Source organism: Aristolochia californica, unplaced genomic scaffold (assembly GCF_029961685.1).
Source record: "Aristolochia californica isolate CCGP_79_NKW_82.1479 unplaced genomic scaffold, dmAriCali1.0.hap1 SCAF_6, whole genome shotgun sequence".
NCBI lineage: Eukaryota > Viridiplantae > Streptophyta > Magnoliopsida > Piperales > Aristolochiaceae > Aristolochia > Aristolochia californica.
In genome coordinates, this window is record NW_027182257.1 from 40,368,577 (window position 1) to 40,395,729 (window position 27,153).

The 27,153-nt window shown below is 38.5% G+C and overlaps 1 protein-coding gene across 1 annotated transcript; it reads left to right on the forward strand.

Annotated features, from left to right (window-relative positions):
- Nucleotides 1–5,158: 5,158 nt before the first annotated feature.
- On the forward strand, nucleotides 5,159–7,319 carry LOC137934636 (B3 domain-containing transcription factor NGA1-like). The gene has a single exon (XM_068779086.1). The coding sequence runs from the start codon at nucleotides 5,597–5,599 to the stop codon at nucleotides 6,890–6,892; it is 1,296 nt and encodes a 431-aa protein (XP_068635187.1). The 5' UTR covers nucleotides 5,159–5,596; the 3' UTR covers nucleotides 6,893–7,319.
- The last annotated feature ends 19,834 nt before the right edge of the window (nucleotides 7,320–27,153 follow it).

A 27,153-nucleotide genomic window follows, 5' to 3' on the forward strand; every position in this document is an offset into this window, starting at 1 on the left:
GAGACAAGTATGGGAGTGTCTTACATAACTCTCATAGAAAGAAGTTTCACAGAGTAGTAATTAATATTGCAAAATCTTACAAGAGTCTAATGGGAGGATGTCTTATAGGGTTATTACATTTAAAAGGTATTTTACTTTTTAAAAATTTTAATTTATGTTTAATTATTTAATTATCTAGGTCTTATCATTAAGTGTTAGACTTTAGATTTAACTGAGACAAGGGTAGTTTAATTATAATCTGATTTTTTTGATTTTTTTATTATAAATAAAAACTCATTGTAATCAAATTATAATAAATTAGTTAAATATTTAGATTTGTTTACGCTAAGAGACATGTCACTTTAGTGACCACTTAGGACATGTGGGAGACGTGTATCGATAACAAGGAAAGATTCCGCCTATCTACAAGATCTCGGCGTCACGGGTAGGACTTCTGTGACGTCACTTACCGCCGTCGGCATCTCGCGATATATTTCTATTTCTCGTCGGCCCATCGACCCTCTTCTGGGCCCCACTTTTGAAAAATAACCCCACTGCAGAGTCGCAGAGTCGCAGACCGGACCTGACTTAGTATAATAAACAAGAGGAAAATTACATTTAATTAATCTCGTCCTTACGTGAGTCCAACGTCTAGGAATGGGTTCGATCGACTGGGCCGAGTCAAACAGAAAGGACCGCAAAGGTTACTGTGACAGCCTTGAGAATTGAAAACAATAAAAAATTAAAAAAATATATAAAGAGTAATGAATGAATTATTAATGATCAGAGATGTTCAACTGGGTCTGAAGAAAATGACAACACATCTCTGGTACTGGTCCCACGACATGAACAGATTTTGTTGGGCCCGCCCCGGGGTTGGGACGTTGACAAAGTGAACCACCTTTTGGGGTCTGGTTCATTTCACTGCTCGGCAGTAGCAGCAGTAAGTAGTGGAGGGTACGTTGGGAGTGAGAATGCAGAACGTAACATGCAACCTGTGAGGAAGAATATAAATGGCAAGCGAAACGCAATGGGCGGCTTCTTTCCCTCGTTTACTAGCTTCATGAAAGCGACCCAACAACAAGCTTCAACGGTTTTTCAGAGCCAGAGAAGGGAAGAGAAGAGAAGCGAACCGCAGCTGCTTCTGCCATTCCTGCCGCCCTGCCTATCTTCATCCGGGCAGGAATTATCTGGGTTTTCTCGCCTAACCCATCTCAAACAGCTTTAGCTCCCTGTTCAGGCAGACTGAATTACCCTTTCCAGCGTACAAAAAGTTGAAATAAATTATTAATGGTTCATGAGAATGGAAAGCAGCTGCTTGAGGGGATTTTAAGGGTTCGTTTTCGTTACCTTACTAATACCGGGAGAAAAAAAGAAAGCAAAGAGCATAAGCATATTGTCGTCAGGCGAGAAAAAATGGAAAATAAATAAAAATACAGAAGAAGGGCTGTGAGGCTGTGATTTGCGATGGGATAAAAGAAGAGCACGTCAGGACACATATACAGATACATAGTAGAGCAGGAGAAAAAGCCAAGAGTGGAATTATGGAGGAGATAGCCGCCAACTGGATGGTTTTCTTGGATTTCCAGAGTATGTGGTCCTGCACCTATGTTTACAAGTAGATCGAGATACACACAAGCATGTAGGGATTATTATTGGAGGCGGCAGAGACCTCCCCTCCCATCTGAATAAATGATGATAAGAGTGCTTCTGCCTCCTTTATCTTTAAGGCCACACTCCCCGTATTTGGACCCCCGAGCTAGCTGTAGATTTGCCTTTCTTCTCTCTCAACTTCTTTACTACTTCCTCCTGGTCTGGGGTTGGCAAACAGTGATTGCATCCAATGCAACTGCTGGACTCCTCTAAAGCCTTGGAATGGAACCATGGGAAGCATTCAAATTTTGTGTCTCAGTACCAGACCATTTCCTCACCTACCGTATATTTAAAGCTGGGTTACAACTTAGATGCTACAGTCAATTTGTAAGCTAAGAGTTTCAAACTTCTTTCAAAGGATGACCAGAACTCCATATGCTTCCACCATTATCTTGATTTCTTCTAGCTTGACCAGGCAGTAAGTACTGGGTTTGCATGGTCTAGTTAGTACAGCACCCATGTGGAAAGGGCTTCACTGGACTTAATTAGTATTTCTTTACGACCAGTAATGGTTAATGGGATCTTAATATCGCAACTTTTGTTTTGCACTTTAAAAAGAAGATCATCCTCTCTTCTATCAATGCATGCCTTTTTGCTTTGAGCATCCAACAAGATTGGGAAAAAAAAAAAAAAAAAGGAACTTTAATGCATGGCTTTTGGTTTGAGTTTTCCGTCAACCAAATCTATGAGGCTTTGCACCCATTTTACTGCAACAACATGGCAAGTGATTATTAGCTAGTTAATTACCATTAAACATTTCAGGAAAAAAAGGAGACGTTTTTCTTCAGTCAAACACATGAGTACTTGTGTAAGCTTCAATGAACTCTTCTAACCCTGATGATAATTATTGATGCAGATAATAATGTGTATTAGTGTGAGAATAACAATCCAGATTTGAGTGAGTTTTGATGAATCCGTGTTGGTGCCGAGCTGTAGTGACAAAAGAAGAGTAAATGGCATTTGTAGCAGTAAAAGAATTCATCATATTACAGTTGGTTTTGAAGGGAAACTGGTTCAAAATTGGGTGGAAAGACTGGTATTAATTGACGGGGGAGGAACTCCAAATTGAACAGAAAATTTATTGGCCAAACTTAATTAGGTTTGGATCAATGGAGGGCATCTTTCGTCTTGTTTACTGTTATCTTTAGATAGATTTTTAAAGTGTAATTAGCCATAAATGTCTCTTCGTCCCAGTCAATCAAATCCCAAAACAGAGAAGTTTAAATCTGAAGAGTCCGTGTTAGTACCTTGAAAATAAATGATACAAGTGGGAGTAGAGGATTCATTATGTTACAGTTGTGAGGGTGTTTCAGAAAATGGCACTAAATAACGTGATATTAATTTTGGGGAAGAGGAGGGTGATGCCTAATTGAAATAAAAAAATAAATGATTTAATCAGAAACTTTAATGTCGAAGCTGAAAAGATATAAATAGAGTTAGGTTGTCATAATTGTGAGGTTTTTGCATTGATGGAAATATGCTTACGATCTCTAATCTACCCCAGAATAGTGCAGCAAGGATCAATCAGCTCTGAATGAAATGGCAACTACTGCTCCATCGCACATGCCTTTGCATCCGGTTGAGCAAATCGATCTGGTAGGCAACCAATCAGACGATTTGCGATGATTTGATTATCCCTGCCCTAGCACGGTAGAGTTTCTTTAAGATTCTGTTCCAGGTTTGAAAGAACCAGATAAACTAGAGTAAAAAACAACAATGTCAGAGGTAAAACCAGAAGGGTAATTGTTTTTTTTTTTTTTGAATCAGTAACGGGGATTGTAAATGGGCAAAGTATGTATAATCTGAGCCATAATCGATCTGGTGAGGTTTTTGCTATAATTTATACAGAATCCAAGTACCCGATCTTACCTTCCTGTTACTTCCAAATTGTTCCTCTTGTAGATTATCTTCGTCACTTGACAGCCCTATTTGTCCTTCTGCCTTCTACCACTGCCTCTCCTTTCATTCCTCGCATTAACAGCCACTAATCCCAATCAAGAAACGGGGATTTAAGGCAGCTAACACTGATTATTAATAGATGGTTAGGTCAGGCCCCTTTGAAGACAAAAAACTATCTCCTCTTCCCATGAACATAATGCCTGCTTGTAAGTGGTCTGCATTTACATCTCGCCCATCGCCTGTATCTACAAGCTTTTCATTTCTTTTTGTTTTTTTACAGTTATTTTGCTCCCTCCCCCCACCTAGCTTGATGCAGAGAGAGAGAGGGAGAGAAGGTTGGACAACGAGGAGCCTTTTCACAGATGGTCTCTTAAGGTTGGTATCTGGTAGAGCATGCAGTGTGGGAGAGAATAGAACCGCTGTGGTTTCGTCGTACCGGGAGAAACCGGACGCCATACTTTTTCCTCTACAGCCATAGCCGGAACCAAAAAGAGAAGCATTATTAAAACTGCGGTTCAGGGACCACAACACGCTGTCCTCTATTTTATCGTATCGTATCGTCCGATAATTAAATGAGTATATTATATTTCTGGAAAATAAGCGTGTGAGATCACAGTAGAAAGGAAAGAGAATCGGGTTTTCTCGTATTGGGATGTGGGTTGCAAGTAGGATAAGAAATTGGGGGCACTTGCCTGTTTTTCAATTCAGGGAGGGGGAAAAAACAAGTTATGGTTGATTCATTAAAAATTAAGCACGGGGGTTTGATTAAACCGATACATGATCGAACGTCAGGCTGCTTTACAAGGTGACGTTTGTAATGATTTCAGGCAGGACCAGTTGAGATTAACATATTCGCTCGACTGATTATAAATTATGGAACGAACCGAAACATGAATCTGGGGACCTCGGCTTTGGGAAGAGGAACATGCTAAGAAGCCTGGCAGCTGAGGGTCTTGGGTTGAAAAAAAAAATAGATGGGTCCTGCTTAATGTGTGATTATGGTGATTCGAGAGATCAAACCACTCGATTACAGTAATTAGAGGGCTTTGGGGTCGTCGCATGCAGGTCCATGTGGTTCCAACGAGGCCTTTTGGGGGGGGAGGAGAAATGGAGTTAATCAAACTCAAGAACAAGAACACCAATTTTGCTTAAAGAAATGGCCGTGATTTGCTGAAACGGAAGCTTGCATGTATGTTTGCTTCATTGGGTCGTCTCAAGACATCATTATTTTTACAAATGTTTTGTTGGGTTTGAAGTTTCAATCTAACCCAGCTGTGAGGAAACCCAGAATCTTTCTAATGGGAGAGGGAATGACCAGGTGGCAGTGGAGCAAAGAAGAAAGAAAAACCCCTCTTCCTTCTCTCTCATCCAGGAATGTACAGAATCTGTGGTTCCAAAGTCAAAACCCTTAACAACAAAGAAAATACACCTAACTAGCCTCCTTTCAATCGTTTTTAATTGCTTTCTCCCTCAGTGTTACAGCAGTCGTATTTTGATACCTCAGCATCTCTCTCTCTCTCTCTCTAATTCATGCTCTCTACATCAACAACTGGCCTCTGGAACTTATCACAAAGCCAATATAAATACCCCCAATGATGAAAAGGACAAGCTCACATGAGCCCAACCAGATATTTCACAGGGGCTTACGTATAAGCTTTCCCTTATTTCTTCACTTCTCCTGATGATCTCTCCCTCCCTTGACATCCCGCTCTCTCTCTACCTTAATCTTCACAACACCTATTTTTCCTTCCTTTCAGCTCTATTTTGGGAAACTTCGAGGGGGTCGGAAGGGATCGAAGCCATGTATCAAAGGTCAATGGAAACCCGACTCTGCCCATTGCTTGTCTAGCTTTAGGTCTTCATCTTCATAGTCAAAGAAGAAGGCACCGACCCTCCTTGCTACAGCTCCTCTTTGGCTGATCTGCTTCTCTCTGATTCTCGTCAAGATATTCTAAGAGCAATTTCAGGCCGCTCAAACGTCACCGCGCTTTTTTTTCCTCTCTATTGATCACCGGTTTCTTTCAATCGTGTCACGGAAAAGGAAAAGGAAATTGAAGGGGAAAAGATGGAGATGGTAGAGGATAGAGATAATTACCTCGAAGAAGAAGAGGATGATGAGGAAAAGCAGATGATGATGGCCAGAGGAGAGATGGGTAAGCATCAAACTTTCCCGTTTTACCCGTCTTCCTCTTCTCCATCTCCGTCTTCTTCTTCACAGTACAAAGGGGCCACCCCGCAGCCTCACGGGCGATGGAACGGTCAGATTTTCGATGAGCATCAGCGCCTCTGGAATATGGGTACCTTCGACTTCAGAGACGACGCCGCCAAGACGCTTGGATTCGCCAATTACAGCCAGTTCGATGCCATGGACACCACCACTGGTCCCCAATCACACCGAGGAGACGCAGATGAAGACGAAGCAGCGAATGGAGGAGGGTTTCGTGGGGTGGAAAGAGAGCACATGTTCGACAAAGTAGTGACCCCGAGCGACGTCGGGAAGCTCAATCGCCTGGTGATACCCAAACAACACGCCGAGAAGTACTTTCCTCTTGATTCATCTGCCAATGAGAAAGGCCTTCTGCTGAGCTTCGAAGACCGGATCGGGAAGCCATGGCGGTTCCGGTACTCGTATTGGAACAGCAGCCAGAGCTACGTGATGACCAAAGGATGGAGCCGATTCGTGAAGGAGAAGAAGCTCGACGCCGGGGACATTGTGTCCTTCGAGCGCGGTGTAGGAGACCTGGGAAAGGACCACCTCTACATCGACTGGAAACGCCGACCGGACACAGGGCCGGACTCCTCCATCCGTGGCCTCCCTCTCCCCCACCATCCCATGTCCTTGCACCGCTCCGTCCCCTGGGGCCGAATATTCTTCCCGCCGACAGTCTCCCTCCCAATGCCACCGCAAACCCACATGCAGCAGCTCAACGACCACAGGAATTACGGCTACAATGTGGTGAACCCCGCCGGGTCGGTCTTCTACCTCCGGTCTGCCGGTCACCATGGTGTTACTGCTCTGCAGCAACACGCCGGAGGTGGCGGTGCTGGCATCAGTGGAGGGGACGTCTCCAGCGCAGTCCCCATGGTCTACGATTCTGTGCCGGTGGTCCACCAAAAGGCCGCGGCCAAGAGGCTCCGGCTCTTCGGCGTGAACCTGGAGTGCCCCACCGGCGAGGAAGTCGATAACGACGTCTTGTCTTCTGCCCACACCATGGCTTCCTTACTGCCGCAGCCTCAACCACAGCCTCAACCTTCTCCGGCGCTCCAATTAAGGCTCTGCGGTGGTGGCCCACTGCCGACTTCTGCACAAGACTTACCCAGGAAGACGAGGCAGTCCTTGTCGTTCGATTTAGATATCTGAGAGATAGAGAAACACCGTAGACGAAAGGCTTTAAACCTCAGTTCTCTCTCGTCGCATCTCTTTTAATCCCTCAAGGAAACAGCCATGGCCATGGGTACTAATAAGAAGGTTCGATCAAGGACTACTTCAGAAACAAAAAAGCAACAGACTTGTGATCAGTCTGGATTTAGTCTGTCTTGTTCGCTATTTTATTATAATTTTTGATATTTAGAGCATCAAAAAGGTTTTCATCTATTCAGTCACGAGCGGAATGTTTTTTTTTTTTTTTCATTGGGGGGTGTTGCAGAAGGGTCCGCTGGAAGAAGCTGCAAAGCTGTTGTATTACACCTCACTCTTCTTTTTAACTGTATATAGATATAGACATAGACATAGACATAGATATAGAACAGTTGCTCTCTCTCTATATACCTCATTTACCTTATGTAGAGCCTGGCTTCATCCGATGCCTCCTCGCTATCATCTTATGCTTGTTTCAAGAAAGTTCTGCTCTGCTTGTTTCTTTCTTTTATTTCAATTCAATCTCCATTTTGGTATATGACTGCTTCCCAGAATTTTCTGTTATTAACTGAACCCTGAACAAATGCTCTCTCTCTCTCTCTCTCTTTCTCTCTCTCTTGTCTTCTCTTCTCTTCTCTTCTTTAATTCCTTGGTCTTTATCTGAGATCTCGGGGGATTATCAGCTTTCATCGCAGGCAGGCAGTATAGGATCGTATTTTAGGTCAGATCTTCATTTTTCTCTATTCATTTATTATCTCTATTATGAACAGACTCATCCTTTCGTCGGTCGATGCTCTCTGGTTTGTTATCACCTGCCATTAACCCCTAGTTGATGTCTGCCACAGAGACTCTTCAAGGAAAATGCATCTTTATTTGTAGGCTTTGTACAAGGAAATTACCCATAAGGGCTTTTATGTACGTCGAGGCTGCAACCTAGCTGCATCTGCCTTTCAAATTGTTTTCAACCCCTTGTGTTTAAAGTTCAGATGGGCTTGGAAGGACTGGTTTTCGAAAATGGGCTCGGAAGCGCGACTGCCTCCATGTACAGATTCAGGTCATTTCAGAACGCAAGGTATGATAAAACAAAAATGTTCATCTTAGTTGGTACTGGAAATTTATGGTACTTGATGATTAATTCATTGACTCTAAAGAAGAAGCCACAATGTGCTGTTTCCTGAGCTGCAACTTTGATCTTGGGTTTCCCTTTTGAATGGAATTGGCTCATCTGTACAGTTGCAAAACGGTTTGGATGTCAATGACTGGCTGACTCAAGTCCTCGTTGTCCATGAACTCAAGCTGTTATTGCCATATAATATAATGGTAGCAAATAATGTGTATTTGCTGTCGTCAATCAAAGACTCCATTATCAAAGACTAGAACCTCTGACAGCGTAAACCAAGTGAAAATTGTAGCTTCTACAAGTATGTGATTTCTCTCTTTGGAAAAAATAGAAAATAATGGACCAAAATCTACCTGTGACAGAACCATGTCCATGATGCTAGGGAGCCCTTTTCTTCTTTCCATGTCTCTACTCTTCCAAGGATGGAATTCTGCAGATGCAGAGAGCAGAAAGCATAAAGTGTTTGCAGCTGTATGGGGCAATGGAACAAAAGTCTACTTCCTCATCACCAGTTCTCTAAGCATTTACTTTAATGGTCCTAACTTGCCTTTCTTTTTCTCTTCCATACTCCATCGAACTGAACAGGTGTGGCTTTCAATGGTGCCATTTCATTTTATTTTTTTCTGCTATGGTGGCCATAATATATCTCTTACCCCCAAAAGCTCGTTAACAATGTGCATAAAACCATTGGCAGTCTCTCATTTGAAGGTTTCCTTGGCAAAGAAAAGAGACAAATAAAACCCTCTTATGTTCACTCAATTTTGGCTTTTGCTCGTGAATTCATTCACACTCATTGGAGCCTGTCTGACTCATAATCACTACACAGAAAAATTCAAGTATCAAGTGTTTCTTTCTTTTTTAAGCACCTTACCCAGGAAGTCACAAGTCTATTTGCAAGTTACTACTGAGTCATAAAGTTGTTGCCAATATTAAAATTTTAGACAATCATGCCTTCATGGTTGATTATATGACTTCAACACTAGCACATTTAAGTTGTTATAGGCATCTGCTAAGTTGCATGTGTTCTATGATTACAAATCACAAAACTTCCCCAGTGGGATCAGTGAAGAAATTTTTATACTCACTGATAGACAAAGAGAATTTATTGTTATCAAATATGTTTAAAATTAAGCTCCAACTCATATTGTGAACCCCCCCTTGATGAGAGTATCTGTCAAGGCTTGATCAACACCTTGTGAAAGGTATTAATTAATTCTTTTTCTGCTCGAATGCTTTGTCTATACACAATTATGCCATAGGTTCTTTGTGTGTTATCATGGCCTTTTTTTCTGGCTATTAGCACCCTAAGCACTGTTCTCCTCATGACTATGATCCCTTTGGAGTCTCTCACATGGCGTTCTCTATCTCAAGGTGAGGTAATTTGAGAGAGAGAGAGAGAGAAAGAGGGAGATCTAGAGAGGTAGAAACTTGTTCCAGAAGTTTATTCCATGTAAGTGAAGTTATTATTTTCCAAACTAAGTGCCATCACATGAATATTAATGGAAGTGAGGTCATATAAACACTGACCTCATAGATCTAAAAAATCAAGAGAAGCTGTAACTAGCCTAGGTGTGAAAGAAGCTGGACATCATGTTGTAGCGTGCACTGCAACCAGCTTGTTTTTATGGAGTCAATATGCAAAGTACTGCAAGATGAATGCGTAAAGTCCAGAGAAAATAAATTGGATGGTGGATGGAGTAAACTCATTAAGTATAATAATCAAGCCCGAGTGTTCACTGTTGTGTAGTAGCTAATTACCTCAAAGAAGTGGATTGACTATAACAGAACGGCCACACAGGTTTAAATTCATGTACAATTACTGATATTTGTCAATGATCTGTTCATCTTATATAATCAAGTTGGTCGTTTCTTCACAATATCGATCTTTCCCTGACTATGTTCTTGATTCCAAGCTGTTAAATCTTCCCATCAACGAGACAAAATGCAAGGTCTAAGCACTAGGTGACGGATAGTAAAGGTTTCGTTCTAACCAGTCACAATTACATCGATGATACTCTTGTTAAATGAGCTCAAGTACAACCTCACGCTCTGAGAGAACCCTTAATGACTCATCAAATCTGGTGTTTTGTATTCCCCGTTTCTGTAGGGTCCAAAGAAGGAAATGTAATCTATTCCTGCCGTATCTGGAATAGCTATAGAAGTAAGTGGTCTAGGTTTAAGAGTGATATGATGACTGTGTATCACTCCCTTTGTAAGGCCAAGTTTCATACCATTTAGTGCAATAATATCCTACGAAGTTGATGCTGAAGCGTTGCATGAAATCTGAAGACTAATTTCCAGAGATCTTAGGGCTTTGATGCCAAGGGTCCAATACAGGAGAAAGAGAGTTTAATGTTACTTCACATCCAGCATGATACAAGAGCCAAGGAAGATGAAGCACGTAAAGAATGGCATGAAGCATCCTTTTCTTCACCTTCACCATTAAATTCAATGTCCAGAATATTCCAAAGAGTACAGTCCTACACATGAATGCTCTGCATACATGACTAGATACTCATCTATTATCTAGGCTATCCCTAACGCAAACCAAACTCTCAAAATCTGCTTCCACTTCCCAGGTCACAGTTATACACCAAAGTGGCAAGTATAGGGTTTAGTCTTTCAGAACAGAGGTTCATTGCATGCTCCAAAAAAGCAAGCAAACACATGGAGGAGGGCATTTAAAACCCTAGCTAATGGCTTAGAAGGCATATGATGTAAAACCGAAGGACAGAAAAATAAAACATTTAGTGATTTACAGTCTGGGCCTCACACCGAGAAAAGGGTGTCACCCCAGGCGACGATATTAACTGTACTCGGACTATGTACTTGTATAGTGGGTGGGTAAAAAGATCGAAGAATGGAAGGTAATTTAGTTTTGATCAAATAAATGTGTAGCCGTAGATGTGGAAGACGATGGAGAAAGGGGTGGCAGCAGGTAGCTTCTCCTTCATAGACACGTATCTACATCTTGCTGTTGCTGCTGCTGCTGCCATCGCTGTTGGAAGAGGCTATAAAGCAAAAGGCTAGATGGGGTCCCCAATCATTGCAATGTATGACAGAGGGTGTGAGGATGGGACGAAGGGTGCGTACGATAAGGCATCGTCCACCACCAGAAAAGAACCCTCTAACGAGAACGTACGCGATTCGTGGAGTTGTATCAAAACTAGGGGATCAGAAGCCTCTGTTACTTCCGCCATTTCTGGCTTTAGAATCGCACAGATGGGTTGTTTTCATGCATCCTTCTCGTCGATACATGAGCCTCTGATTCATAATGCTCCCGCGCATTTAAGATTACTGTCAAGGGTGGCCAGAAAGGTCGCCGATCGGCTGTGTCTGCGCATAAAATCTTATTAAGTAACTATCACCTGTGATCCCCAGCATGCTTTTACCTGAACCCCCTTCGGCGCTCTCTGGCGCATAATAGAAAGCGCCACTTTTTGAAGCTTCTGTCCATAGGCTTTCTGTCTGAATCCGAAGTGTTTAGCTTAGCAGGAGTAGTCAGCAGCGGTCAGCTTCGTCCATGAACTGTTTACAAAGCCTTTAGCTTCCATTCTGTAGATGCTTGGCTTTACAGAAGCCAGGATGAAAAATATTAATGGGTGCCATTAAAAGGACGCAGTGTTGTTTTATAGCCGGAGGCTTCTGGCCTCTGGGCGTGTTTTCTTTCTGTCACCCCTGTCGGTGTACGTTAGAGTAAATCCAGCTCCGCCCCATCTTCGGTTGCAGGAACCAGGTGGCGAACTGTCCTGCCCCACTCCCATGGACCCCCACCTTTTGCTCAGGTCGAGTCGAGAAGCCATGAATGACATCCAAACAATAAAACAGAGATGAGCGGAGGGAGCCAAGGAAGAAAAAAACAAGGCCATATCTGAGATCTTTTCGCTAGAGGAAAATGATCGATTCTGGACTGGGGACCCCTTCCCTCTTGTCCACTGCACTTGTTCACATTACCCACAAAGCATATGAGCAAGACCGCCACGTGCTACCATGCAAAGCTGACCGTGATATCACCTTCTTCATTTTTTCTGCAGCAAATGCATCTGTAATCTGTATGTTTCTCCCCTAGAGAGAGAGAGAGAGAGAGAGAGAGAGGGAAAAAAACAAACAGATTTACAGAGTGTGTCTGCTCTCTTATGCTCCTAGAGTGCATGTAAGTGCGAACCCTACAAATACCTAAATTCAAAACCGTTATGATGATGATTGTGTGCGTTTAACTGCGTGGAGAAGAGGAATCATTGGCGGTCATTCATAAGATTCCTAAGTGATAAACTGCAAGGCTGGAAAATTCTTGAGACTAAACCAAAACCTACGCCTCCCTTACAGCGGCGCAAGACTTTAAGAGTAAGAGTAGGGATAAAATAGAGACCCCCCACCATCGGCCTCTTTTCATGCAAGCAATCGATTGGTTGAGCACTAAAGGAACAAAAAAAAGGGATCTATCTTGTTTATCTCATCTTTTTCCCTTTTTTGATCAGCTATAAATATTTAATGGAGGAGAGAAGGTGCAATTTACTGAGGATGAGTAACTAGGGTGGGGGTTTGCATGGACCACGTTCATATTTCAAATGGCTACTTAATTGCAGCATTTTCCCGTGATCTTTCTCTTTCACCCTTTATCTGGCTCTATTCGCTTCTGGGGATTTTTTCTTTCTTTATCTGTTTCATCCTTTTCCGCGTTTGGTTTCTGAGGGGACGACGACGATGAAAGTCGGTCTTCCTTGTAGAAGGAGCAAGGAAAGATGCCCAAGGGAAGCGGGCACCACTTTCACTTTCAAACAGATGAGTTCGATAGGACTAACAATCGCATCTGGAGACATATGGAAGTGGGGACCCACTCTCTCTGTCAAGTTGACACGAGAGGAGGGGAGGCAGCCCTCATGCATACAGTGGGTTTAATGCATTTAGGTCCGAGAGAAAAGGAAACGAGAGAGCGACTGAAAGGAATTCGCAGATGAAAGAGAAAACAAAAGGAAGAAGAAAGCAAAAAAAAAAAAAAAAACCATCATAATTTCTTTCTTTTCTGTTTACAACAGTAATAATTTGGTTGTGGGCATAGTAGCGACAGTGCAACAGAGGCAGCCGATCCCAAAAATGCAATAATGGAAGAGAGGAACCTTTCAATGGCGCGTTTGCTCCGGAGAAGGAGCCGTAAAGGGATCAAAAGCCTGCCATACGTTCATCTTTTGGGGTGGAACCTGGAAGGGTGTGCGTACTGCACCCCTACCCCCTTCTCCTCCTGGACTCCCATTAAATGGCCACCACCCCTCTTCTAGCCACGTCCCTTCCTTCCCGACACTCTTTCAGATACCTAATATACTCCAAAAACTGGCCCACATCACCCTTTCTCCTGTGATATGCCCTCTGCCCTTTTCACCTCAAGGGTGACCATCTCCCTCTCTCTCCATTCTTCCCTTCCGTTACCATTTCTGCACTCTGGTTTCTCCCCTTTCACACTTAGTAACTGCAAAAGACTAAATCAGGAACCTCTCCTCCCTTTCTGCTCTTTGTACAACTCTTCATTATAGATTCACACCCCCCCCCCCCTGATCTTAGCTAAGCAATGGTTTTCTTTCTCTTTTTTCTGAACCAACAAAACATCAACTAACTCATTTGCATCCTGCTTCCTTGATATACAGAATTTTTCCATGTCCAGTTCTTTAAGATAGCTCAGAAATGCAACTCCCTTACTACTTGATCTCACATCACTATTGATTCTGTAATTTGGTTGAGAAAAGAGGGTGAGGGAGGGAGGCCAAGCTTGATGGGTGTCTTGTAGTGCTATGAGAGGGGGACCAACGTGGCCTCTTCTAATGCGCATCCCATCTTATGGTTTTGATTCTTTCTTCATATGTTCAAGCTCATTTACTAGGCCAAGAAATCTCGAAGAAGCTTCAGAAACATCAGATGAAAAGACATTCACACGGAACCCTCTGGGTTAGCCCAGATGTGGACAAGTGTTTACTTGGATGCTTTCGTGCTCCAATTTTGTCAACAAATGGGACACTCTACTTACTTCTATTAAATGGGAGGGACTTTGAACATTGCATACATGGCCAAAGAGAGATAAAGCTGTTTTTAATATTTGAATTTCATTACATGGTTTTATACCTCTTATTGATATGAGATTATTAATGCTTTCTTTTATGATGAAATGAAGGGTATTAAATGCCATATGGGAAGCTTGTTTTGATAAATAAATTAAAATAAAAATCTTAATAAAACTTACTGAAGATCTTATAACATGAAAATAAATGTCACATCTACTATCTAAGGCGAACTTCAATGCAATGTTTAAAGCTTGACCTAACCCATTAGGTAGAATCTCTAAGCTGAACCAGGTTTAAAAGAGAAAGATAAAATCACAGAGTCATTTGGTACAATGAGGTCCAGTTTTCTTCTCTTCTAAACCATCCATTGTTGGATGCTCTTAAAATCTACATGTTTCAGAGTCATGATTCACCCCAAACAAGAGGGTGTTCTAACCCTGAACAGCAAACTGGAGCAGTCAATTCACTACTGCTCCCTCTTAGGATACAAAATGGGGAAGAAGCTAATTATGGAAGATAAAAGATTATTAATGGCGATCATTAAAGATGAATTGATTTATCGAATTAAAAATGCATTGGACTGGTGTACTCCACCCTATTTTTATGAAAAAGTGTTTGAAAAAAACATAAGAGTTCAAATGATGCAAAGACTTTTTCAAGGAGTGGTTGAGGAGTCAGATAGAACATACATTTTATTCAAACCAAAGATGTAAAAAATTAATACCCAATCAACATAAAAGTATAGATCGATTGGACATACTATTAAGAATTACAGGTTAGAACTTGGGGAACAAAGGGTTTTTTTATCCAAGGGATAAACATGGTCAATCACATAATCATAATGCAGGAACTAGTCCATACATACAATGAAGATATACAAAAAAAAACTAAAGTGGAATAAGATGATGGAAATGGACAATGAGAAAGGTTGTGACAGATTAAAATGGGAACCAAAAGCACAAGTTTTAGCGAAATTTAGGTCGATTTGTGTGAATTCATGTATTTTTCCTTTATGTTTACACAAGTTTTTCATACAAATTAATGTTCCAATACTCCCCATCAAGTTGAATCTTGGTACCACCAAATTCATCCTTTTGATGCTCACAACATGTATTCTTTCATTTGTCAGCCTTGACAAAGGATAATAAAAAATGTGAGAGACTTGAAACATAATTTTGCTCAATTGGTTGGTTAATTTCTATCTTATATTGCATATATTAAACTATATATTGTGGCAAAAAAGTAATAAAAATCCAATGAGCATGAATACTAGTAATTGAGTAAAAGAACTTGTAACCCTTAAAATAGGAATACAAATATGGGAGGGATAAAATTTGAAACAATAAATTTAAATAAAAATAATAAAACACCCACAATCCCAAAAATAAAAATAAAGAATGTGTAAAAATGACATTATATAAAAAATTTCATTATATAAAAAATGGTTTTATTTATAAATTTTATCTTACTCATCCTTTTTATATGAAGTGATTTGTTTACAAAGATAATTCTTTGGCATTACGGATAGAAACTATGATAATGTCATTGATAGGAGAGCCCTATGAGTATTTTTTTTATATAAATAGTCTATTTACCCATAACAAATACCTTTGATCGGAGAAAACCAGCATAGAATGATCATATTTATTATCGGAGACTCAAATTCCTCAGTTTTTTAAATATTTATTGTATAAAAAAAGCTAGAGACTCTTATGATGTGTTCTCTTATTTAATATAAATATTTTATAAAAGTTAAATTACTTGAGATAAAATTATAATTAATCATATTATTAATTTTAGATATTAATTTATTGACTAAGAAAAGAACCATAGGGAGACATTTGAGAATCTAGCAACAATTGATAAATTTTTATAGAGATATTTGATATGGGTAAATTGAAATATTTAAGAAAATTATTACATACCTATGGAAAAAATTTATGTCAATAAAATTAAAATATGCATATATAATGTTTTAAAATTATGAAAGTCGATTGAACAATAAAATGGGAGATCAACAAATCAAAATTTAGTGAAATGCAATGAAAATGATCACTACGAAGTTCCAATTTCGTCGGTAAAAACTTCTACCTGCGAAAATTTTGTTGGTTACTTTTATAGGTTAGTTTTCACTGGTAGAGAGTTTTGCTAGTTAAATTCGTAATTCACTGGTATAAATCTCTATCAGCAAATTATGTGTTTCATTGGTAGAGATATTGTAGCAGATAATGAATTTTTACTGGTAGAGACTTATGGCAGCAGAATTGTGAATTTCTCTAGGTTGATGTGTAAATTATAGTAATATTTTTTTTAGAAAATTAAAATTTCATAGTCTACCCATGAATTTTATGAAATAAATTCGTTGGTAGATAATTTCTCTCTACCTCAAAATTTAAATTTTGCTAGCAAAAATAAATGTTTAAAAAAATATTTTTATTATTTTACCTATTTAATGATTCAAAAAATAAAAGAAACAATATATAAGGAAAAATTATATACTAAAATATCATTTTTTAAATGTACAAAATAGTTCAAAAAATTTAAAATTAAAAAATTTAGAAAAATAATAGAAAACTATAGTCAGTCTGTAGGAGGCATTAGTGGTAGTTGGCTCTAAGTTTTCATGTGCTGAAAGAACCACGACATTTGCATGTTTAAGTTTTTCATCTTATGCATTTACTCCTCAACACGACCCTTTACATATCTTAGCTCCTTATGAGTTTCAAATAGTGCTTCTTTTGTTACCCGTAACTCCTCTAAATGACTAGACGACTATGATGAAGATGATTGGGTCATCATGGGAGGAGGCGATTGAGACAAACCAAACCCCCTTAATGTAGTCAGACCGAGATCCACGAACCCGCCTCTTAATGGCACTCTCATCAACTAGCTCACTTGATTCTTGTGCCTCTCAGAGCCACAGTTGACATCTCCTCCTGTCAAAAAAACTTAGGTAATTTATAATTATTCATGTTCAAAATAAATTGTTATATTTATAAGAAATTTATACTTACATATTGTTCTTAGATCGTTCAATCCACCCGTCGTCATCAAACTGTTGAATCAGCCAAAATTGCTTGATATCAAAGCAATTTGTACCCTTCATATTTAAGAGGACACATACTTGTAAATATATTAGAATAGTAGTAAATTTGAAAAAAAATACTCCACATGTGTACCATCTCCTCTCTGATATGCATATCAAACTTTAACCTTGTAGTATGTCAAATAATTTGTTTTCTACAAGGTTCAACATTTACTTGGGAATGTATCTCAAATTAAACATGAGTAAAATAAAAATAATTAATATTCTAAAACAAAATCCATACAAATCTAATTACCTTGAACCTCTCTCCCTCAAAGATGTTCATGCACAACCTCAAGGGAAACCCCTCTATAAAGAGAAGATTGTGCCATAGGGTGACCCCATGCTCTTTATACCATTTGTTCATAGTAGTTTGGTGTTGTTTGAGTGCAACACTGAATATAGCATGCACGACTGCTTGTGTTGCCGCATTGTTGTTGAAATTGAAATCAAACTTTTCCTATAACACAAAACATTACCAAACATAACAATATAAACTAGAAAAAATAAAATAAAAATTATTTGTAATATTTACCTCAATATAAAGATAAACACAAGTTATTTGATATTCAGTGTAGGCTTTGAACTTTTCCACCTTCATGTCCATAAGTCATCAATACATGGCCCACCCAATGAGTGAAAATAGCACTATGGAGTCCGAATGACCTCCTATGTGCATCTTGGAACTTCAGTAAGATCGCCTATGGAGTCCCAATGTCCATATAATATCGAGGTCTAACACCAACTCATCAAATTTAGAGTCCCTGCTTGGGCACTGTGATCACCTCATATCTGAGGATGTAGATGGAGCCGATGTGGATGGAGATGATGTAGATATATCTATATACACAAAACAAAATTACCAAAGGCAAAATATATTTTAACATGAAGAAGTGATAATTAGTTGACTATGATACTCTATCTCTGGGACAAGATCATACATCCCATGTAACTCACTATCATACATCTCAGATAGTCCGATGTTGACACCATCTCCTTAGATAATGCATAGAGTGAGACTGGTCGTAGCCTGGGTGGACGAGATGGCATGGTATCAGATGAACTTGTATATAGAGTATGTTTATAACATCAATAATGTTATTTCTAAAAAAGAATACGCTAACAATGTTCAAAATAAATAATTTCACTAAAACTAACATTGTAGATCCATGACATAAATATTTCGATTTATTGTCTTCAAAGAACATCATATATTTTTTTTAGATTCTAGGGTTTAATTCATAAGGAACTTAGGTTTTAAGGAGAACAAGAAGGAAGAAAGAAGAAGTTATAGAGAAGTTAAAGAGAGAGCAAGGGGATGATTTTGGAGAGAAGGTGAATTAGGGTTTAGTGAGCTTATCTATATGAGCTCTCACCCTTACTTTCTTATTTATATAAGTGAGGCATAAAGCCCTAATATGTATGAGAAGAAAAGGAACTTAAAATTTCAACTAATATGTTACTCATTCCCTTAATTACATAAAATATCGCTTATACTTCTTCAAATCTCCCCTCAAGCTGGTGAAAAAAATCAAATATTCTCACCTTGGAGCTTGCATCTACGAATAGCCTTGTAGCAGTAACTTTGTAAAAATATCTGCTAGTTGGTTCTTGGAAAGTACATATTGTATGGATATGATTCAAACTTGTAGTTTTTCTCAAATAAAATGATAATCAATCTCGATGTGTTTGGTCCTTTCATGAAACACTGGGTCGATTTCAATATGGATGGTTGCCTAAATATCACACTGAAGTTGCATGGGCTTGGTCACCTAGAACCAAAGCTCGGTCATGAACCATAACAAGTCACTTATTGAAAGAGTCATAGCATCATATTCTACTTCAGCATTTGATCTTACCTCAACATTTTGTTTCTTGCTTCTTAGTCCCCTACAGTTTCACAATAGCCGGAAGTGGATTTTCTATTATCTAGAGAACTTGTTAGATTGCATTTGTAAAACCTTCAATATTAGCATGCCCATGACTTTTGTATAATCCTTGACCTTGATATTTCTTCAAATACCGGATAATTCTCTCCAATGCCATTCAATAAGACTGTTGAGGTTGATGTATGTACTGGCTAATAACACTTACTAAATAAGACTATTGAGGTCGATGTATGTATTGGCTGATAATAGTGAATAAGATATATTTGGTCTTGCAACTACAAGGTAGATTAGTTTTCTAACCAAATGTTGGAAGCAACCAACATCAACATCACTACCAGTTTCGACATGTAGCTTAACATTAAGCTCCATATGTGTATTAGTTGGCATAGATCCGAGCATTCCGGTTTCGTTTGGGAGATCAAGTACATAATTCATTTGTGATAAAATTATGTCATACCTGGATTGAAGAACTTCTATACGCAGGATGTATTTTAGAAGTCTTAGGTCTTTTGTTTGGAATTACTTATTCAAGTCCTTAACAGTTGAATGCCATGATAGTTACTGCCAATAATAACAATGTCACCAACATATATAGCCATAAGAATGGTTACCTATGTGGTGTTTTTGTAAAAACCGAGTTGTCACTTTCACACCTTTTGAACCCAAACCTAGTACCTATAGGGGTGAATTTATCAAATCAAGCTCGGGAGATTGTTTCAGCCCATACATTTCATCACAATCAACACCATATGACTAGGTATAACCCTTAGCAACCAACCTTGCTTTATAACTACCCACATTGCTATCTAGATTATACTTTAGGGAAAATAGCCACTTGCACCCAGCTACCTTTTTTTGTTGGAAGAGAGGCCAATTCCCAAGTTAAACTTTTGTATATGTTGGAAGATATGGTGGACTACCATTTTATATGGGAAGATCCTATACACCATTCCCAACAAACTAGGCATTTATGATGTTCTCTCATCCCCAACTTGAGGGAGAGTGTTTGAAGATGGGCCCAAGCTAACACGACCAAGGAAGGCTCACACGTCTAAGTGTGTGAAAGATGGGCTCAAGCCCACATACCAAGGAGAAGGCCCATTGGCCCACCCAATGGTGGCATGATGGTAAAAAAAGAGTCATCTCATAAAGATGGCACTGATATAATTGGTTTATGATTTATGCCTCTTATTGACTCTTACTAGGATGAACTGTATTCTTGTAATATTAATACTTTTGATTTCTATAAATATAATTTAAGGAGGAGAGTTGGACAAGTCCACAACCCTAATTATCCAACCTCTTTTCTCTTTTCCCAAATTCATCACTCTTCTTCTTCTCCTCCTCATAAACCTTCTCTTCACAACTTTTCTTCTTCTTCTCACCCCTTAATCCTCTTCTACTTTGATTAGACATCATGGAATCCTAAGTTCCAATAATATATGGCTTGGATCTCTTCGTCAGTGGAAGCTTTCCACCTCGGATAAGTTGAAGTTTCATCATAATTAGTAGGAATAGAGGAGGATGACATTGTAGATAGAAGAGAAATACAACTCAGAGACAACCGATGAGTGGATACATAATGTGAAATGGGTCTAGATGAATCTGGTTCATCTGGTGGTAGTGTTACCAGGTTATTTATGAAGAAAAATAGGTCTAGTGTCATAAGGTGGTCTATACACTACTAGAGAAGGAGGAGAATGTACTTCTAGATTATTTGAAGACTCCACAGATGAGTGATCAATGAAAGGGGGAAGAGAGAGTCCTCTAGTGGCTTTTCATTATGCTTGGACATCCCTAACAAGCTAAAAATAGATCACAACCTACAATATCAATAGGAGTTTGCATCACATCTATGCCAAAAAAATAATGCATCATTCCAAGATCAGTCATTTCAAACTCAATCATCATGGACTGTTTAAAGTTTTCAATCATGACACTATAGTTCTCAGTGTAGATTAAATCATCCACATACAAACAAACAATAAGCATTTTTCCTCCATCTCCAATTTTTGTAAAAAGTGTATGCTCATGGACATTTTTGAAAGTTCTCCTTAAAAAAAAAATGCATCTATACGACTTTACCAAGCTCTTGGAGCTTGTTTTAATCCATAGAATGTCTTTCTTAATTTATACACATTACTCTCATCTCCTAACTTCACATAACCAGGAGGTTGATCTTCTTCCAAGTTGCCATGTAAAAATGCCAATTTCACATCCAATTGGAAGATAAGCCATGAGTTTTGTGCTTTTAGTGTTATCACCAATCTGATTGTGTCATGCCTTGTAATTGGAGCAAAGACTGCTTTGTCTTATAGACCCATTTCACACTTATGGTCTTTTGCCATTTTGAAAGCTCTTTCAACTCCCAAGTGTTGTTTCTTTCAATGGCATAAATTTTAGTATCCATAGCTTTTTGCCACGTTGATTCTTTTACAACATCTTCGAAAGCTATAAAATCACAATAAAAAATAGCACAAAATGAGTAAGTGTTTCTTCATTATTGTCAATTCCTTGTACGTCATAATCCTCCATCCATGCAGGTCTTCTTCTAACTCGTTGAGTTTGTTGCACATCGTTAACTTCGGTTGCTGGATTGCTTTGATTGGCCAGTGTTTGCTCATTCTCCATAGGTTGGACATTCTCCAAAGGTAGCCTTTTATCTTCATTTTCTCCATCAAAATCAGCTTTTATTTGTTGTTCAACATTTTTTCATCCCATAGCCACAACCTTTCTTCAAAAAAGATCACATCACGACTGATGATAGTTTTCTTGGTGATAGGATTGTACAATTTGTATAATTTTGACTGTTCACTAACAGCAAGAAATATGCATTTCTCACCTTTGTCATCAACCTTTTTTCTTTTCTAATCTGAAATGTGAGCAAAAAAAATACAACCAAAAATTCTGAAGTAATCTACTTTTGGTCTACGTCTATTCCAAACTTCTATAGGTATTGTTGTGAACAACAAATGTAGGGCTTCAAGCAAAAAACTTCTTGTGAGAACGCTTCTTGCCAAAATAGTCTGTAACATGTCTAAGATTATACGATTCTTCCTCTCTGAAATGCCTTTTGGATTGGCTGATACTTCTTTCTATGCAAAATTTGATTTCACACCAGAATTTCTATTCATATTAGTTCTACATTCAGACTTATAATAGTCATATCTGTGATATCTAAAACATTCAATATTTTACTTGCAAACTTTAGTTTGTAACCATTTGAATGGTGATTGTCACGACCCTTTGCTTTGAAATTAGAACCATTGTTTTTTTCTGTTTTGTGATGTGTATTCTTGTCCTTCCATCTCCCTTTTCCATAAACAAGACCTTTTGGATTGGCTGATTCTTGTAAAACCTCTTTTTCTTAATCTCCCTACATAATTTTATATTTATGGACCAACAGAGAACTTCGTAACTCATCAATTGAAAGACTGTCAATATCTCTAGATTCCTCAATAGAACAAACAACAAAATTGAATTTTTGTGTTATAAATGAAAGAATCTTCTCAATTATGGTGATGTCCTCCATCTTGTTGTCATGTATTCACATCTTGTTGACGATTGTCATTGTGCGTGAAAAATAGTCTGTGATCAACTCACCTGATTTCATCTGAAGATTTTTGAACTCTGTACGAAGTACTTGAAGTTGTTGCCTCTTTGTCTTTGTTGATCCTTGATATTTCTTCTTCATAGAATCCAAAATATGCTTGGAGGTATCCTTGCAAAGAATGGTTTCCAAGATCGAACGGTCAATAGCTTCGAAAAGGTAGTTCTTCGCTTTGAGATCCTTCAACTTCAGTGCATCCAATTCGACTTTCTACGTGTTTGTCAATTGAATGTTTGTTGCTAATTCAGTCACTCTTGTGTCTACAACATGCCAATACTCTTTCGACCTCAAGAAGTCCTCCATCAACATACTCCAATGATCATAATGACCATCAAAGGGAGGAATTGTAAGTTGCACAAACGTTTCAGAGGCCATTTGCTGCTGAGATAAATTCTCTCTTTTTCTCTCAAGACTCTCTCTCATATTTTTTTCTTCAAATAAGCTTTGATATCACTGATATAAAATGATAGAGAAGAAGATAAATAAAGCTACTAAAGACAAAGAAGAGAAATAAACTCTGCTTAACCTTTATTAATCAATAACTTTTATATAGGCAATATACCAACCAAAAATAGCAAAAGATTATTTACTTCTAACCACTCATCTAACCCACTTCTCTGACCACTATAGTCGGGGACCAGAGTGATTTATTTGATTATTTAACACTTCTTACAAATAGGATGGAAAATGATACTTTGAAATGTTCATGGTCTACGGTATCTGGAAAACAGGTTGAAGTTTGGCCTAGAAAAGCTAGGAATGACATAGACAATTGACCTCTTGTTGGAATGAGTAGTGTCGAATTTATGGAAAAGAGAAATACCTCATTGAATTGTTGTAATAAGAGTATAATAGAGGAAAGTAGTAGAGTCCAATTAAAATTAAACTACCCTTGTCCTAATTACACCCAAACTCTAACACGTAAAGATAAGTCCTAACATACTTAAATAACTCAATATAAATAGAAGACTAACATAGCTAAAACATCTTTAAATTGAAACTCTTTTATAAGACTTACTTCTATGATAATTTCGGCTTTATAAAACTTCTTATTGTGTAGGACTTATCATGCCATCATTGTATGGGCTTGGGGCCTTCTCCTTGGTCTATGGGCTTTGAACCCATCTTCCTCATCTCTTAGATGTGTGAGCTTTCTTTGGCCTTATTAGTTTGGGCTCATCGTCCAATACATTTAGATATTGCCTTCCTTGGTCGAGTGGGCTTGGGCCTATCTTCCAACACTCCCCCTCAAGCTGGGGGTGGTGAGAGAACATCATGAACTCCCAGCTTACTGGAAATAGTGTATAGGATCTTTTCGTATAAAATGGCAGTCCTCCATATCTTCCAACACTCCCCCTCACGCTGGTGGTCTCTTCCATGAGGCCTAGCTAGCATAAGATAAATGAAAGTAAAATTACTCCAAGTCGTATGACATCGCTCCATACTCCAGTCATAACTCATGCTGGATGTAGGGCACATTCCTATCTTCTGTATGTATGGATCTATACGCAGTACTCAGAAGTGTAATAAAATTGTTCCATCACTGTGTCCCAACCCAGGACACCGACTCTCAAGTGGTATAAGTAATAAATACCAATTAAGGGAGGTACCGGGTAGTTACCCAGATGATAATATTCTGGGGCCACTTTGGCTTTCGTCATCAATTAGAATAGCCAATGCTAATAAAAATCAGTACCTGAGAAGTCCTTCAATAATAATGTCTCATCCAAAGAGACACAATAGTTGTAGCTTAAATGGGTTCGAGCCCATATAACACGAACCAAAATAATAAAAATCCTTGTAAAAGGACCTATGAAATAATCCGATGTGAGTATCTGCACCAAATATGCTGACCAAGGAATATATTGCGAATACCTCAAAATAATAATCCAGATGGAGAAATAGGATTAAGTGGAACCTAGTAAGATATCAAACCAATATAGCCGAGTTGCAAGAAAATAGGTATAAACCTTGAAACTCAAACCCATATAATTGAGGCAGAAAATAAGTGGGCCGAGTCAAGTTGACCCGGACCCAAGTTGACTCAGTCAAGAACAAAACCAATAAGTAGCCTCGAGTTGCTAGGTTAACTCGTCCCGGTCCGGGTTGCTCAACCGGCGATCCATTAAATCAAGTTTCCTAATTTAGAAAACTTGATATTCAACTGTCTTCGTCTTCCTCTCACGATGCCAAACAAAGCGGAATTACAAAGAACTCGGCAGAGTCGTCTTCTCCGACAACGACAACGGGAAAAATTGGCAGATTCGTTGGCGATGCTTATTCTCCTGAGCAAACAACAATTACTCAAGATTAATCAACAACCAAGGATAATGACGAATAGCAGAGATAGCAAAACTCTCTCCCAGGCATAAACAGTATTCTCGGCTTCCCTCCTGTTTCTACTGTGGAAAAAAAATAAATCAGTGAAGGAGACAATTAGAGGACTTTCTAAAACTAGTAGCGGGTGATGATCAACAACTTTCGGAAATAGAAGATCTGGTAGATTAACTCAGCGGAACCAGAAATAGATGGGTCTTCATCCTCCAGAAAATGGCAACTTTCCAGGCTGGTGATTGCTGAGAAGTAAAGGAAACTTTCCAAAAATAAATTATACGACATGAAAAATCTTTCCTGAATGATCACAGAGACAGGGACGTCTATGCTAGAAATTTGTTGGAGCCAGAATTATCTATGTTGGAACAGATATTTTCATGACGAGAATTTATCTGATTTTTCCAAAATCAGGCTCACTGTAGAGATAGTGTTGCAGACTTTGTCTACTACTCTCTATTGACCAAGATGCGGTCTTAATGCTTGTTTGGACTTTGGAGTATGGAGCCAATGTTGGTTGGAAACCGACTTTAGAATATAAGCAGAGGTCTGAGGGAAGAGTCCGTGGTTTTGATGGGTAAGAAGAACGTAAAGCAAACAACGGGTATAAGGATTGAAAAGAGAAAAAAAAGATATATACGAACCTAAACTGCTAGTGATAATAGATAAGAAAATGATCACATTATCTCTTTGGGTTGACCGAGTCAACTCATAGAACTTACTCTGATACCATGTTGAATTTATAGAACAGAGAAATATTTCATTGACTTGTTGTAATCAGAGTACATGAACCCCTATTTAAAATAGAGGAGAGTAGTAGAGTCCAATTACAATTAAACTACTTTTGTCCCAATTACATCCAAACTCTAATACTTAAAGATAAGTCCTAGTATAATTAAATAACTCAATATAAATAGAAGACTAACATAACTAAAACACTTTTAAATTGAAACTATTTTATGAAACCTGTTTCCATAATAATTTTGGCTCTGTAAGACTTCTTATCGTGTAGGACTTATCATGTCATCATTGTATGGGGCCTTCTCCTTGATCTATGGGCCTTGAGCCCATCTTCCTCATATCTTAGATATGTGGGTCTTCCTTTGTCTTATGGGCTTGGACTCATCTTCCAACACACTTGGATATATGGGCATTCCTTGATCGTGTGGGCTTAGGCCTATCTTCCAACAAGTAGCAATAACATTTTTACTCCTATCCATAAGTCTATATTTGAAGTCTAGGTTTTTCATAGTTTGTAGCTGCAGAAAAGCCAACAATTCCAAAGGTTGGGGCAGGCTCTTCTCCTGGTTTGATAACAACTTTCAAAGCCTTCCAATGAGTAGTTTAAGAGTTATTGGTGGAGAAGGATGGGCCTCAACTTTGACAGAAGTACATGTTATAATTGGAGGGAGTTTGATACTGTCTCCAGTCTTGTAGTCTGTTAAAAAAATTAGAAAAATAAAAAAAATTAAAATCCTTCTACCAACAAATTTTTTATTTTTAATGGAAAAATAAAATTGTAAATAAAATATTTTTTCTATTTTTTGTGTTTACACTGTTTAATAATTCAATAAAAATAAAAATAAAATAAAAAATTGAACAAAACAAATTAAATTATAAAAAATATACATATAGAAAAAAACTTAAAAGTAGATAAAAATATATGACATAAAATTCTATAAAAAGATATGCAACACATATAAATAAAATATGCATCACTCTTGAGAAGGATCCAAGAGCTATAATCTTATGCTCTACTTGCATTTAGCTCAAAGTCACCAATGTTTGGTGTCCTCCAATTGTGACGTGTGAGAAGAAGATCCTCAAGTCATCATGGGAATAGGCGATTGAGCTAAATCCAATCCTTGATACGCCTAGACCTCGGACCATGTACACTCTTACAATTTCACCTACTTCATATACTTAAGACCTAGGACCATGTCTATTCTATTCTATCACCTACTAATGAACTGGCTCATTAGCTTCTTATGCCTCTCTCACCAATCGTTGCATGTAATCCTATTAAAATTAGCATAAAAAAATTAAAATGTTGTTCTCTCTTAAAATAGAATATATAATAAATAAATCTTAAAGATAATTATATTTAGTGCTCTTTGGATTCTTAAGTCTACCTATGTGACATGGGGACTCGTCCTGAGTAGTCCTAAATTGCTCAATC

Excerpts from the sequence above, each read along its gene's own strand:
- LOC137934636 (XM_068779086.1), top strand. The coding sequence starts at position 5,597 with ATGGAGATGGTAGAGGATAGAGATAATTACCTCGAAGAAGAAGAGGAT.